This window comes from Alosa alosa, chromosome 4 (genome assembly GCF_017589495.1).
Source record: "Alosa alosa isolate M-15738 ecotype Scorff River chromosome 4, AALO_Geno_1.1, whole genome shotgun sequence".
NCBI lineage: Eukaryota > Metazoa > Chordata > Actinopteri > Clupeiformes > Clupeidae > Alosa > Alosa alosa.
Genome location: NC_063192.1, coordinates 15108331 through 15122143, shown reverse-complemented (window position 1 = coordinate 15122143; position 13813 = coordinate 15108331). Strand labels below are relative to the sequence as shown.

Here is a 13813-nt window from a genome sequence, read left to right as displayed (position 1 = left end):
TCTTACAGCAGGAGGACTGATTAGCATCTGTTCCTAGTAGAAAACCTGCTGTCTGTTCTGTACTATCAGACGGTAGGAGAATGAAGAGTTAAGACTTAGTTCCTGGAGTTGAGATTGAGAACAGCGTATTCCTGTTAGGAATTTTGTTTCATGCCAGTTCCATGCCCTTTGCCCTTCCATGCCAAATTTGCATTTGTAGTGTATTTGTAAATGCAATTTGTGAGATGTTTGTTTCACTTCATTTTTAAAAAACCCTGAAAGAATTTAGGGGCATTTTTTTAAATTATTATTTTGTTTATTTATGTTGGCATTTTATGTGTTTGTTTATTTGTGTTGGTATTTTTAATTACATCACAAGTTAGATTCCACAACTAAGATTCCACTAACAACTTAGCTCAACTCAGCTAAGTACCATGCAGCTGTTTACTCTATACTGCAGTCTGTTACTGTACCATGGTGTGTTAAAATCAGCCTGTGTGTTGAAACCTTGGCATGCACAAGGGATCATAGATGTCTTTGTGAGCACTGGAAGTGTGAGATATCCTGGCACTTCTCTTCCCAGTCCTGGGGGGAGTTCTGCTACGGTTGCACTTACACGTTTTTTTAGCTCTAAGTTTAGTTTAGAATAGGCCATGTGACTGAAGAGCAGCTGCCATCAAAAGGTTACAGCCTTTTTTTATGGCACTTTAGAAATAGTTACGACTCAGGATCACAGCATAGTCTTGCTCCTTTTAATACCTATGATGATATGGGGCAGATGGAATGTGTGTTCAATACTTAAAAATGCATGTTTTTGACATTTTTGTATACTTTTGTATTATCTTTTGGTTATATTCCCCTGATAACTCTTTGACATATGTGGCATGGCTTCTAAAGCCCAAACTCTGCTTGTGGGTTGTTTTATTGCAGACATACCTGATGACTTAATGGCATTTGTTTGCATTTCTGCTTCAGTGTTTTGAATTCCTTTGAGAAGCAACTGTAGCACTCTAACAAGACATTAAAGAGAAGAGAGAAATTGAACAATTTAGAATAGACAAGACTTTTAAATGTAAAATTGGCAGCATAAGATGAACAATGGAGGTTTAAGCTAAAGAATATCTTCTTTTAAGATTCATTTTAAATGCTCACAAATGTCAGTTCAGTGCTGCGTTGGTTTGTCTCAGGCATTCTAAGAGACATTTTTTAGAAAGAGGCAATGGCTAAGAGCCATTTTTTAGAAAGAGTTAGTCATGTTAGTTTGCTGATAACAGTTTTCATTAGAACAGGAGGCAATTAATGCAATTAATCACTGCACCCAATTTACAGTGCTTGTTGACCTACATAACTGAATGTGCATCCAGTTGCCATTAACATACCCACTATATGAACAAAGTGGGACAGTCACTACTTGAACTCCACTATGAAGACCAATATAACACACTTCATATACAAAACACACAGGCCAAATATAATCTAGCACAGTTTCAGTTAATAAACTGACATGGAGTTGGAGGGATCACTTGGCTCAGACTACTGCAGTGGTCAGACTATGTCTGAGCATTTGCCAAGCTATTTTAAAAACAAATGATATGCCCCAGCATCTGATTTGGTCATTGACTGATTACACTATCCAGTACATGGATCTCTGGCTCCAGCTTACAGTTTTGTGGTTTGATGGTAAACAGGTGGAGATCATGCCCTACACCCACTTAGGTCACAAGTTTAGTAATGCCAGAGATAAGATGTGACACAAATACCAGTTCACTAATTTAACCTTCATTCGCCACTCCTTAAAGTATGGACGACCTCCTTACGACCTCTGGCCCAGTGGCCCAGGAAACAGGGGAGCTGACATGGACTTATACATTCAGAGCTTGTCATGAGATCAAAGATGTCACATGAATGGCGAAGAGTGAGCAATACAAGAATGAGCTCGTACACACCCATACTGGTTATGTGCAGGCCTGCATGCACACATACACCCCACACATACACACCCACAGGCAAAGAGCCACTGGATAGTGTAAGGTGCAGTACACTTCTTCTGGGCGTGTTGCAGAAGCTGACCTGATGTTGAAATCCAGCAATGGAAAACTACAGTAGTAGTAGTAGTACAGTAACCATTTCAGCAACCGATTCAAACTGAGCAGTTACACATCTTTTTATTTGTTGGTCTTGTGGGGAAATGTGTGCCACTGGTGGGTGTCCAAACTCACAAACTCAAAACACACACACACTCTTTGACATGCACACATGCACACACACAAAGATACAGCAGTCTTTCTCTCTCTCTCATTCACACAGTATCTAGGTCCACCTGTGGTCTGGCAGACCTCTCATTCTCTTTCTCTCAGCCAAACCACCCACCCACCAACACACGCACACACACACACACACACACATACATACCTGCATCTGCATACAAACATACAACACATCACATCACATGCATGACCAAAAAAAAGCCATGTGGCAGATCTTTCTTGCTCCGGCCCTTAAGTCCTTAATGAGACACTGACGGCGCTGACAGCTGTCCCTGCTCGCGGGGCTCACCCCCTCGGCAGATGCAGACAGGCATCAGATGACAAGTGAGTCGCGGGCCATCGAGGTGACATCCTCCTGCGAGGAATCTGATACAAGTGAGCCGCTCGGTCTTTTCGGGGTGATGCCCCGGTGTCAAGAAGCACATTATGAGGGGATAGCCATGCCCTCGTCATGCTCTGTGAACACACTGAGCTTGGTTGTTTTTGCGCTCTTAAGTTTGACACTCTGAGAATAAGCTATTATTGACAGTTTTAGTATTGTGACAGGTGGAATACGACAGGTGACACAGACAGACTTTGCCACGTCAACTGAGAATGGATGAGATGTCAAGAAGCCTGTTTATTAAATTAGCTCTTGGCACAGAATGGTTGTATCTCGCCTTCAAATACAATGTGACATTTCACACACTGACAATCTAGCCTCTAGAGATTTAAAGAGACTGACTGTCTGTAGTAGAGGACGTGTAGCAATACCACGGGCTTGGTCTGGAATGCCAGTGGTATCTGTGTGTGCTTGCGTTATGAGACATCCAAGGTCTGGAAGGTCACAGAGCTTTAGTGGTAGACACAAGTATTGTGCTTATATAACATTCATAACATAGCATAATTCATCTTTATTTGTTTCAGCAGAGCAGGGCTGTCAGCCGGCACAGAGCCAGAGCGGATCTATCATCACATAATCAAACACCAGTTTTAGGGGCACACAGATGCCCTGTGGAATTTAGATTCAGCAATGCAAGTAATTGGCATGTTTGCTGGACAGATACCAGAGCTGTTTCTGTTAGTAATGTTATAATGCCATCTAGTGGAGATAGCGTCAAGGCAGATTATCAGTGAAACTCAACAGGCCTGTTTGAAATGTGTATTTGAAGGCCTACTAGAAATGTGTTTACTGTCCCAACTCACTGTATTGAAAAGTTTAGGCGAATTGAAGGCAATATCGTTTTTTTTACAACTTAGCTTATATATAGAAAAATAAATCTGTTAGCCCAAAGTTGTTTCATGTACAGCCTATAGGGGTTTTCTTTTTTTACACACCCCTGGTTACTGGTGAGGACTGCACTTGCATATAGAAATATTTTCTAAAATATTTGCATTTTTGTGGAATGCAGCTTTGGAAAATGATTGGAGGAGGGACACAGTGTGATAAGGTTCAGGGGAGTTATTGCAAATGTATACTGGCTGCATCTGAATTCTTTGGCGTGTGACGACTGACTGGTTTGTTACGGTCACAAGACATTCGACCCTCTGTCCTTACAAGGTCTGTGTATACTGTTCTCTCAGCCGCCTCCGACATGTCTGTCACCAAACAAAAGACAGACATCCACTTAGTGTAAATACAGAGGTGCTGCAACAGAGTGCTCAAATGAGTAAATGACAAAGGCCTCTCCAATCAAAATAGATTCTAATGCATACAGTTATTATAAAGTCATGCATAAAGTGAAATAAGTTAACTCAAGGGGAGATGAAACACATCTTATACAAGTGTCAACTTGCTTTGGGAGAGCACTTGTCCTTTGGTTATTCATCAAAAAGCAGGCAAAACGGTTCTTTTTTAAACTGAAATCTGACAGATTGTTCTTACCTTTTTACTTCAGCTCTCAATCATCACTCTCCCATACATTATTTCTCTCTGGTCATTCACTTTTCCTTTTTGTTGCAAAGGTATGTGGGTGTGGAAGGTCGTTCCAGTAAAAAAGAATGTGATTTTCACTCTAACAGCATTGAGAGGTGTGGGTGAGAGAAAGAGAGAGAGAGAGAAGAGCTGAAAGCAGAGGAGAAGGCAGCTGACATCAGTCAGATCCACCATTCCGCTCTGCAGTGGCAAAGCAACAGGTAAAACACTCCTGCACATACACACACATACTCACATTCTGATTCCTCAACTTTGATGTTGTATTGTGGTGATGCCATTGTTTCTGTAGGGTTAGTTATACATGTGGTTAGTTTTGATCTTATTCTATTTAGTGATTATGAAATGTCATGGGTGTCATTGTACTGCATAATGGCTTGGCTCATGCAAGAGACTCTGTTGGGTTTCTCTGTGTTTAAGAAATGCCTTTGTTGCATGTGTTTGCTATGCTTTTTACGTTTATGGTTATGATCAAACAAATCAGGGTAAATTATTAGATATGTAACTTTTTGTCATGATTGTATGTGATATTTATGAATTATTATGGTTACTGTTATACTTAGAGAAAGCTGAGATGTGAAGATGAGAAAATTGTTTTTACCCTAAGATTTATTGCTCATAGCTAAGAGGGATGCATGGTGGATGAATCATACCTCAAATCAAATATTCAACTGACATTGAATGTGTATTCGTTTTACCTTGATACCAAACATGTGCCGAAAATACCGTAATAGATCAATCAGAAATAAATCATGACAACACAAGGACAGAGAAAAACATGTCTCATCAAGGCAATTGGCCTTGGTCGGGTTCTCATCGAGTACACTGTGCTCTTCTTGGCTGTTTTTTCTCCTGCATGTTACAGGGCTTCAGGATGCCATTGAAAAGAGACTCAAAGAAGAAAGGCGAGGACATCACGGTGGTGTATGAACTGAGGGAGAAGCTGGGAGAGTGGGTATTGTAGTTATGCTTTCAATGTCACCCAAAGATTTTGACCAATGAATGTAAATGCATTTTGCACTCACAAATTAATGTGTGTGTGTGTGTGTGTGTGTGTGTGTGTGTATTTGTATGTGTGTGTCTGGGGGATGGGGGGTCTGTGGAATGCTTTCTAATGCATTGTACTTATAGCTGAGAAATAGATACATGATGGTATGATGTGAACTGATATGAATGATAATCTTTAAAGAGTTTTCAATGATGACAATATGATGAAAATATTATCTGTTTTATTTTTCAAACAGGTTATTTTGGTAGTGGAAATATATTGCAATGACCATTACTTGCATTGTTTATTTATTTTACTATTTTTTATTTCATTATTTTTGTCATGACATGCCTCACAATATTTTTGCCTCTAAATTAATGGCCTTGCCAGCTGGTCATTAGTCAGCGAAGGCATGTGATTTTTTATCATTAGCATTTTTCATTAGAATCAAATGAGCCAGCAGTAATTAGGTTTTCCTTCTAAGTTTATTCTAAAACAGCATAATTGAATGCAATTACCCTATTCTGCTAATGGGCTTCCTTCATACCTATAACTACAATGTCATAGGTGTCACAACTGTATTTGTTCCCCTGCAATAATGATGAATTCAGACCAAACACAAAACCTGTGTGTTATATAACACAGTGCCACTGCCACCTCATGCCAGGCCACACTACAGCAGCACCACTCCCATGCCCATGCCAGGCCACACTACAGCAGCACCACTCCCATGCCCATGCCATGCCACACTACAGCAGCACCACTCCCATGCCCATGCCAGGCCACACTACAGCAGCACCACTCTCAATCTGCAGAATGCCGGCTGGCTCATCTTCTGATGCCTCATCTTCTGATGCCTCTATTGTCACTGAATCTCCAGCTCCCTGTTTATACATTACTGCATCATCAGCATCAATACAAATTTGTTTTGTTTTTTATGTTCATGGTATGAAAACTTTGTATTTCAAGTAATAAGTAAGTTATTTAATCCTCTCGTTTACAGTAGGATATGCTATAATGTCAGGGTTATGCTAGGCTGTGCTTCACTACAATGCTACACTATCTTCAGTGAAACAAATTGAATATATTTACTTGACTCTAGACTCTGAAAGGCTACATGAGGGCCTTATCTTGCGGCCAAAAGGTTTCTGAGATCTACTTGGTTTCTGGCTGTAGAAGTTTCAGAACCTCTGATCTCTGATATCTATTTTTACATTCATGTCTGAAATGGAGGCCTATTCCATGTAAAGTAGCCTACATTGTGTTTGATTCCAGAGCCATAGTTCTTTACTAAAATTCAAAGCCACTCTAAATTCAGCAGCTGCTGTGATATTCAGAAAGACAGTATGAACTAACATGAAAGTATTGTCAGAGAGGGTTGAAGTGCAGTTAATAATCAAGGATCTTTGGTATTGTTTCCGCAACCACAAGAATGAAGGCTCATAAACTGTGTGTCAGGGGCTCTTTTTCAGAGGTGCGAGTGGCACAGCACCGCTGCACTCAGAGGCTTGTAGCGGTCAAGTGCATCCGCAAGAGAGCGCTAAAGGGCAAGGAATCCATGCTGGAGAACGAGATAACGGTGCTGCGCAAGTGAGTTTGCTCTGTCATGTGACTGAGTCTGTTCGAATTCACTGTCATACCTGCGTACAGTACCAGCAAGTGAACATCAGATTTACTGAACATTACTGCACAAGATTTGAAGACAGAAATAAAAAAATGACTTGATTCTGGTGCAACTGTGAAATGTTCATATTTTCTTTTATTTCTGCTTTATAGAATCCATCATGACAACATTGTCTCTTTGGAGGAGACTTTTGAAACACCTACAAAGCTGTACTTGGTGATGACACTGTGAGTAAAGCTATTCATAGTCACACTCGTTACAGTTAATGCTCTGTTTAGTTCATCCTCATTTTGATGTACTCAGTGGTACAAGAACAGTCACAATATGGCTTTTAACAAGGGCATCTATCCTGTGAGCAGAGCAGAGTTGAGCGATTGATCTGCTGATCTGAGGTGATGTGTTGTTATTTTCCTGTAGGGTAACAGGAGGAGAGCTGCTGATCTGAGGTGATGTGTTGTTATTTTCCTGTAGGGTAACAGGAGGAGAGCTGCTGGACAGGATCCTTGAGAGGGGCGTGTACACCGAGCGGGACGCCAGCCGCGTCATCCACCAGGTGCTGGAGGCAGTCAGATACCTGCATCAGCTGGGCATCGTCCACAGGGACCTCAAGGTATGGGAGAGACAAATACTTTATCACAGTCTCCATTGAAATTCACTTCAGCTCAGATCAACAGATATTGTTAGGGTCAAATGCTTTACATGCAGAGAACTTTTGAGTTTGGTGCTCTGGTGTCTTTCTGACTTGGCACATAAAAGCATAAAGACGTCACCCTGCTCCTCATCTGCTGTTGATACACTGGCCTCAGTTATTGAGTGGGGTGATACTCATCTGATGAGTTAGACAAATGTATCAGAGCACGCAGATAACAGTGCAACACAGACCATACTGGAGGTCTACGGAGCCTGGGTTAATACGTCCCACTGTAAGCATGGCTGTCACTGGCCAGAAACAGCTGTGGCACTTATGAAAACAAGTTATGTGGTTAAAACCAAAATATTTTATATTATTTTCTTTATGGATAGAAGCGCATACATAGCTTGCAAAATTAAAATTCAATTTTGCTACTGTTAGGAATAAGTATAGGAGAGACCTTGACAATAATATCCTATGGATCTGTCTTTAGCCTGAGAATCTGCTGTACGAGACTCCAAAGGAAGATTCCAAGATTGTCATCAGTGACTTTGGCCTGTCCAAGATGGAGGACCAGGGCATGTTGTCCACTGCCTGTGGAACACCTGCATACGTGGGTAAGACATTTCTGGATTTGTTATAAGACTCTATGATTATCTTGGTGGCGTCTTGGTGAACTCATTCAGATTTGTATGGATTAAAAATGTATAGTTGTTTGTGTGTGGATGTCTAATGTTTCATTCTAACATTACCGGGGACAGGAAGTAGATGCATTGCCCCCCTGTTCCTAGTCCTGCTACTTTGTACATGTTTCCAGGGAAACAGAAAATGCTTGAAAATGTTTATTATACAGAAAATGTCTGTCATGACCCTTTAGCACGGTTGTGTTGCACTAAACATTGTGATAATGCCTCTACCTTTTGACAAAATGTCCCTGTGGTAGGATGTGTATATGTAAATATGAATGGTTCAGCACAATGATTTAATGTCTGTGTCACAGCTCCAGAGCTCCTTCAGCAGAAAACGTATGGTAAAGAGGTAGACCTCTGGGCTGTCGGAGTCATCGCTTTTATTCTGTAAGTGACAGTGATGCACTCACTCATTCTTTCAGGGGAACATTGCTACAGAAATACTGTGGCTGCTGTAGATCTGCCAATCTGTCCATTTGTTTGACTATCAAAGTTTCTGTCTAGTTCTTCTCCTCCTCCTCCTCCTCCTTCTTCTTCTTCTTCTCCTTCTTCTTCTCCTCTTCCTCCTCCTTCTTCTTCTTCTTCTTCTTCTTCGTCTTCTTTGTCTTAGTCTTCATTTGGAATTCATTTAGTTTGTGATTCACAGACTCTGCGGATACCCGCCATTTTACGACGAGAATGACACACAGCTCTACAAGCAGATCATCAAGGCCGAGTATGAGTTTGACTCGCCATACTGGGATGAAATCTCTGATTCAGGTACATCCAGCTTTTCAAATATAGGACCGTACACCTGAGCAGATATAACAAATGAGAACAGCACAAGGACACATTTCTAAAGCATTTCAGAAAGAACACATTTGGGTTAATGCAGTTGTAAGTGTTCTTTTTTCGAATGCTGGTCAATCCATGTGTTTTTATCATGTTGTTCCATTTCTCATTGTGCATTTCTATTCTGCTCCCACTCCTGCTGTCTTTGTGTTTATTCAGCGAAAGACTTCATAGTGCACTTATTGCAGAAGGACCCGAAGAAGAGGTATAATTGTGAGGAGGCCTTGCAGCATCCTTGGTGAGTTTAAAAATAGGCTGAGGGCATGACAGTGGACAAAACATGAATAGCGTATGAATACTTTTCCCATCAAAACACTTCAAATGTTGTGTAACAGTAAGTTGCCATGGCCACAAAATATCTCTTCAGTTTTTCACAAACTCTGAGTAGAATGAGAAAAGCTGCTTTGCCCCTAACAACATGCTGTAAATGAATAAAAATACATTATGCCAACAGATGTTTCCTTTTTTATTTATTTTTATATTGTCTTAATAAGGAAAAGAACAGCTCGTCTCCGCTTTGGTAATTGTACATTTAATGCTTAATTTCTTGAGAGATGATTATGCTTGTGTAGGGAAAGGCACATAAACCAGCCTCGAAGCTATGGGGAGCCTTCCTATATGATGCAGTTACTTAGCAGCAACTGTGCAAACTGGCGTGTCATAGTTTGTCATGCTGACATGTGTGTGTGTGTGTGTGTGTGTGATGTGTGTGTGTGTGTGTGTGTGTGTGTGTGTGTGTGTGTGTGTGTGTGTGTGTGTGTTGATGTGTGTGTGTGTGATGCATCATGGCAGGATATCAGGAGGAGCTGCTCTGGAGAAAAACATCCACGGGTCTGTCAGCGAACAGATTCAGAAGAACTTCGCCAAGAGCCATTGGAAGGTGAGATCACTGGTCGTCATGCAGGATGTGCTGAGCGTGTGATGGGCCACAGATCCAGACATCTGCCCCTGGCACTGGCTGCTGCGCTCACACCCCCCACTCCCTGCCTGCCCGATTGTCACTGCATGTGCTTAAGCCCAGCCATTGCATTGCACAACATGAAGCTAAAATCATCTCTCTATATGGTTACTTTGTGGTGTGTGTTTGACTTTTATGCTGTGTATCTATAGATAAAGTGGCTGCGAAAGGTGCCAGAAATAAAGACGTCAATGGTTAAATTCCTTTTGGTAACACCTTTCTGAAACACGTTTGTACAGTGCATTGCTATTTGGAGTTTTGACTTTGCACCTTGCTTATTAGTTACCGATAGAGGAAAATAGTGTGCAGGCACTCTCAAATTGAACGTGATCTCAGTACAAGCACCAAGCAGAAGGTTGTGTATGTGATTATTCCCATTGGAATGTTCAGCCTGTTCTGAACTGTTCTGAACTCTTAAGGTTAGAATGAAGTCATTTTGTAGTCAACTGCTTTTTTAATGCAAAAAGGATTGATTGTGATCCTCTGGCTGACCTGTGAACAATAGTACAAACAGCATGTCTGAACAAACCAAAAGGCAAAAGAGATTTTAAATCGAGTCATGGCTATTACTAGGTGATGGAAGGTGTACACATCAAAGCACTCTTTAACCACATCTCTACTGTACATTTCTGTTGTTTAAAAGATTGTTATCTTGCATTCACAGAGAGCGTTTAATGCGACTATGGTGGTGCGCCACCTAAGTAAGAAGGCCCATGGCTCAGTGGAGGATGGGGGAAACTGCACCCCTGGAAAAGGTGAGAAGTGGATGTTTGTTTAGGTAGAAACACACTGATAGATCTTCTCTACCATCAGAGAATGTGTTCTTTTCTGGGTTGCGCACCAAATATTGGACCATTCTGAGTATTTCAGAACAGATGAACAGATCTGTTCAGAACGTGATAAGTTGGCTCCCAGTTTTAACCCAAAAATTGATGTTCTTTTCCCTATGCAAACCGGACTGTGCATGCACTCCAATGCTATTTGCCATGATGCTTGCACTGTTGTAATTTGCGTAATGCCCTCCGTTGATGAAGCATCCTTGATTACAATGGTTCAGTTCAAAACTGTTGTGAAAAGGCTTAAAGGCTCAAAGAATCTTGAATGAAATCAGTTCAAGAAGCTGTGCCCTGTGGTTTGAAAAGGACATGCTTCATAACTTGAAAGTCAACAGAATGGCCAGTAGGCTAGTGTCAGTACAAAAAAGATCCCTAAAGGAATACATGTATAGTATGGCAAGTCCAGGAAATAGTGAACATTTTCCATGTAGAAATGCCTATTCTTTGGAATTGCAAAAAAAAAGGGAGGTGTGTTTCTTAGGCTGTTTTTCCTGTATGCTACAAAAGGTTCTTTGACTCGTTGAAATTAATCAAAGGAGCCTGCATCTAGGACCATGAAACTTAAACACTTAGCTTGGTGAACTGCTTGAGATTCTACAGGTGCATCTCAAAAAATCTGAATATCATGGAAAAGTCCATTGCCCTGCCCAGACAGAGAGATTAAAGGCTCAGGAAACCATTGCCGGTGTTTTAACTTAATTAGCTGATTAGAGCACATCTCAGACAGTTCTGTAATACATTTTTTAGTCTAATATTTTGAGATTCACAATTTTTGATTTACATTAGCTGTAAACCGTAATAATCAAAATTAGGTTAATCAAGAGTTGAACAAAAAAAAGGCTTGAAATATTTTACTTTATGTGTATTGGATCTGGATTATATGAAAGTTACAGTTTTTGGAAAACGGGAAAAACTTTTCCATGATATTTTTTGAGATGATGATTTTTAAAAAAATGTACCTGTACATATACAATTCAATGAAGATGATGCACCAAAGGTCTCTACAGTAAAATGTCTCGAAAAAAATGTCCCCAGAGTGGGATCACCAAAACCTTTCAGGGTTCCAGCAGATAGCTATTTTTTTCTGTATGCAAAAACCTGGCAGTTGTCTGGAGCTCTAACCTCTCTCCCCTCTCCGACAGCTCTCCAGGCACCACCCGAGTGAGCCGCCGGCAGCACACGGTACGCAGCCAACTGGTCCCCAGGACAGACAGTATGTCAGTGCACGTTTCCTACAGTGGTCTGGGTTTTTCCGGCCAGCTCTCCTGACTACCAGCTGCTTTCGTTCCTACGTCTTTGAGCTTGAGTTCTTTCATTGCCTTTACCTTGTACAATCTGCTGCGTATGCGTCGGCAGTATGGATAGTGTCCTTGTTTATCTTAAATGTTTGTATGGTAGGGCTTCTGTGTGTGTTGGTGTAAAGATGACTTGCCCAATTGCAGTGTAATATCTTTGAATGTACACTCAGCAAGTGTACAGTGAGCATCCATTTAGCTAAGTGACCTATTTTAGCAAGCGGGTATTTGTTTCCTAAAGTGCATGGCTAATATCACTGAATTGCCATTGTGAATGTTAGCAATTAATCTTTTCCAAGTGTAAGCAAGCACTATATTTATATTGGATGGCAGATGTAGTATTGTTAGTACTATAGGGTTGTACGTATGGTCGTAAGATCAGGGCAATGTTTCATTTATTGACTTTTTCATTGTTGACCTATTGAATTAGTATTGTTTCATTAATGAGTTATGCTTGTTAATGTGTCTCAGGCATTGCAATTGTCAGAAGGCTAGCTGTGCATTCATTTAAATCTGTTTTGGACTAAAGGTTTGCTTCAGTATTTTCAGTTGATCGGATTCTGAGAACTGCCATGCCAACACTGATACATTGCACATCACATTGTTGAGGCTGAAAAGGAAAACTAGAGATGTTCTCATGCTATCTGTATCTTAAGCTTTTTGAATTTGAAATGTCTTGGTTTGAATTTACCTGTTCTCTTCTTTAAAGACAATAAGAACTTGCATGTGATACAATTGGAATGAAGAGATACATGCTTGTAGCTCTAAAGGTGTAAGAGACCAGTGTATTCCCTCCATAAACTCTTGGTGTTACCCAAGTCTTAATCTTTGCCTCTTTATTATTGCTGTTTGTGATGTTACTGTAATTGTCACCTTCATACACTTGGAACAACTGAACTGACATGACTTTAAGTCAACAGGGGGCGATATAACACACTTTTCCTAGAACTCTTGGCCTCACATCATAGCAAGCAGAAGCTGTGCACCAAAATGACTCACGTGGATTTCATAGGGGGAATAGTCCTGTCTTGCAGATAAATAGGCTCGTCTGAGCAAAAATTAGGTTACTGTGGTCCTAAACCAAACAAAATAATTACATGGGAGAGGAAGGGAGGATTTGATCCTAGTTTCACAACAAAGGAATTCTGCTGTACAGTCAGATAGTGTGTAACCTATTTGATATTAAGACAGGGAAATTATGAATGGATTAGTTCCCACAAATGTCCCTAGAACAAATATGGTTGTTCATTATCTGATAAAATACAGTTAATTTAAACTATTTTGTCATTAAGCCATCGATGATGAAGCAGGGCATTTGATTTGAGGGCTGAGAACTGGAGTGACATTTGAAACTCATCCTGTCCATAATCTGCCCTGATCATTTTGGACAACAATGAATAATAAATCCCCTTTTTGACTTTGTCAGCAGCTAGAAGATGTTGAGATTCTGGTTTAGGATTTAGCATCTAAAACTCATTTCAACACAGCCTTACAGAGTTGGAGGATAAGATGCTGAAATAAATTTGATATGATACAAATTGTGTTGGATGCAGGAGTCATGGCTTTGGCATCAGTGGAACAACACTGAATGTAGGTGAATGTTGTTAAACTGTTAATAACCAGCAGCATGCCTGCCACATAGGGCTCTCTCCATGGGTTGTTTGAAAGCCAAAGAGAAAGTTGTGCTCATTCTGTGATCACATGGCCAATTTTATGTTTTGTTGCCTGCTTGGATTCAAATGGTCGTTCAACTTATTTAAGCGAGGTGCATCTCACTCCTGTCACCTGGGCTGTACTTGTGCG

At 40.7% G+C, this 13813-nt stretch overlaps 1 protein-coding gene across 1 annotated transcript; it reads left to right on the top strand.

Moving 5' to 3' along the window:
* Window positions 1–4274: 4274 nt before the first annotated feature.
* pnck (pregnancy up-regulated nonubiquitous CaM kinase) lies at window positions 4275–12828 on the top strand. Its single transcript, XM_048241331.1, has 12 exons — window positions 4275–4361; window positions 5024–5109; window positions 6605–6736; window positions 6923–6997; window positions 7242–7380; window positions 7895–8018; window positions 8402–8477; window positions 8737–8849; window positions 9081–9159; window positions 9714–9801; window positions 10544–10634; window positions 11858–12828. Exons 2-12 carry the CDS (start codon window positions 5033–5035, stop codon window positions 11878–11880), a joined length of 1017 nt encoding a protein of 338 aa, XP_048097288.1. The 5' UTR covers window positions 4275–4361; window positions 5024–5032; the 3' UTR covers window positions 11881–12828.
* The last annotated feature ends 985 nt before the right edge of the window (window positions 12829–13813 follow it).

Bases quoted from the DNA above. Each gene is read 5' to 3' on its own strand.
- pnck (XM_048241331.1), top strand. From the start codon at position 5,033: ATGCCATTGAAAAGAGACTCAAAGAAGAAAGGCGAGGACATCACGGTG. The intron at 6,737-6,922 runs GTGAGTTTGCTC...TCTGCTTTATAG, and splicing joins GAGATAACGGTGCTGCGCAA to AATCCATCATGACAACATTG. The intron at 9,160-9,713 runs GTGAGTTTAAAA...GCATCATGGCAG, and splicing joins GAGGCCTTGCAGCATCCTTG to GATATCAGGAGGAGCTGCTC.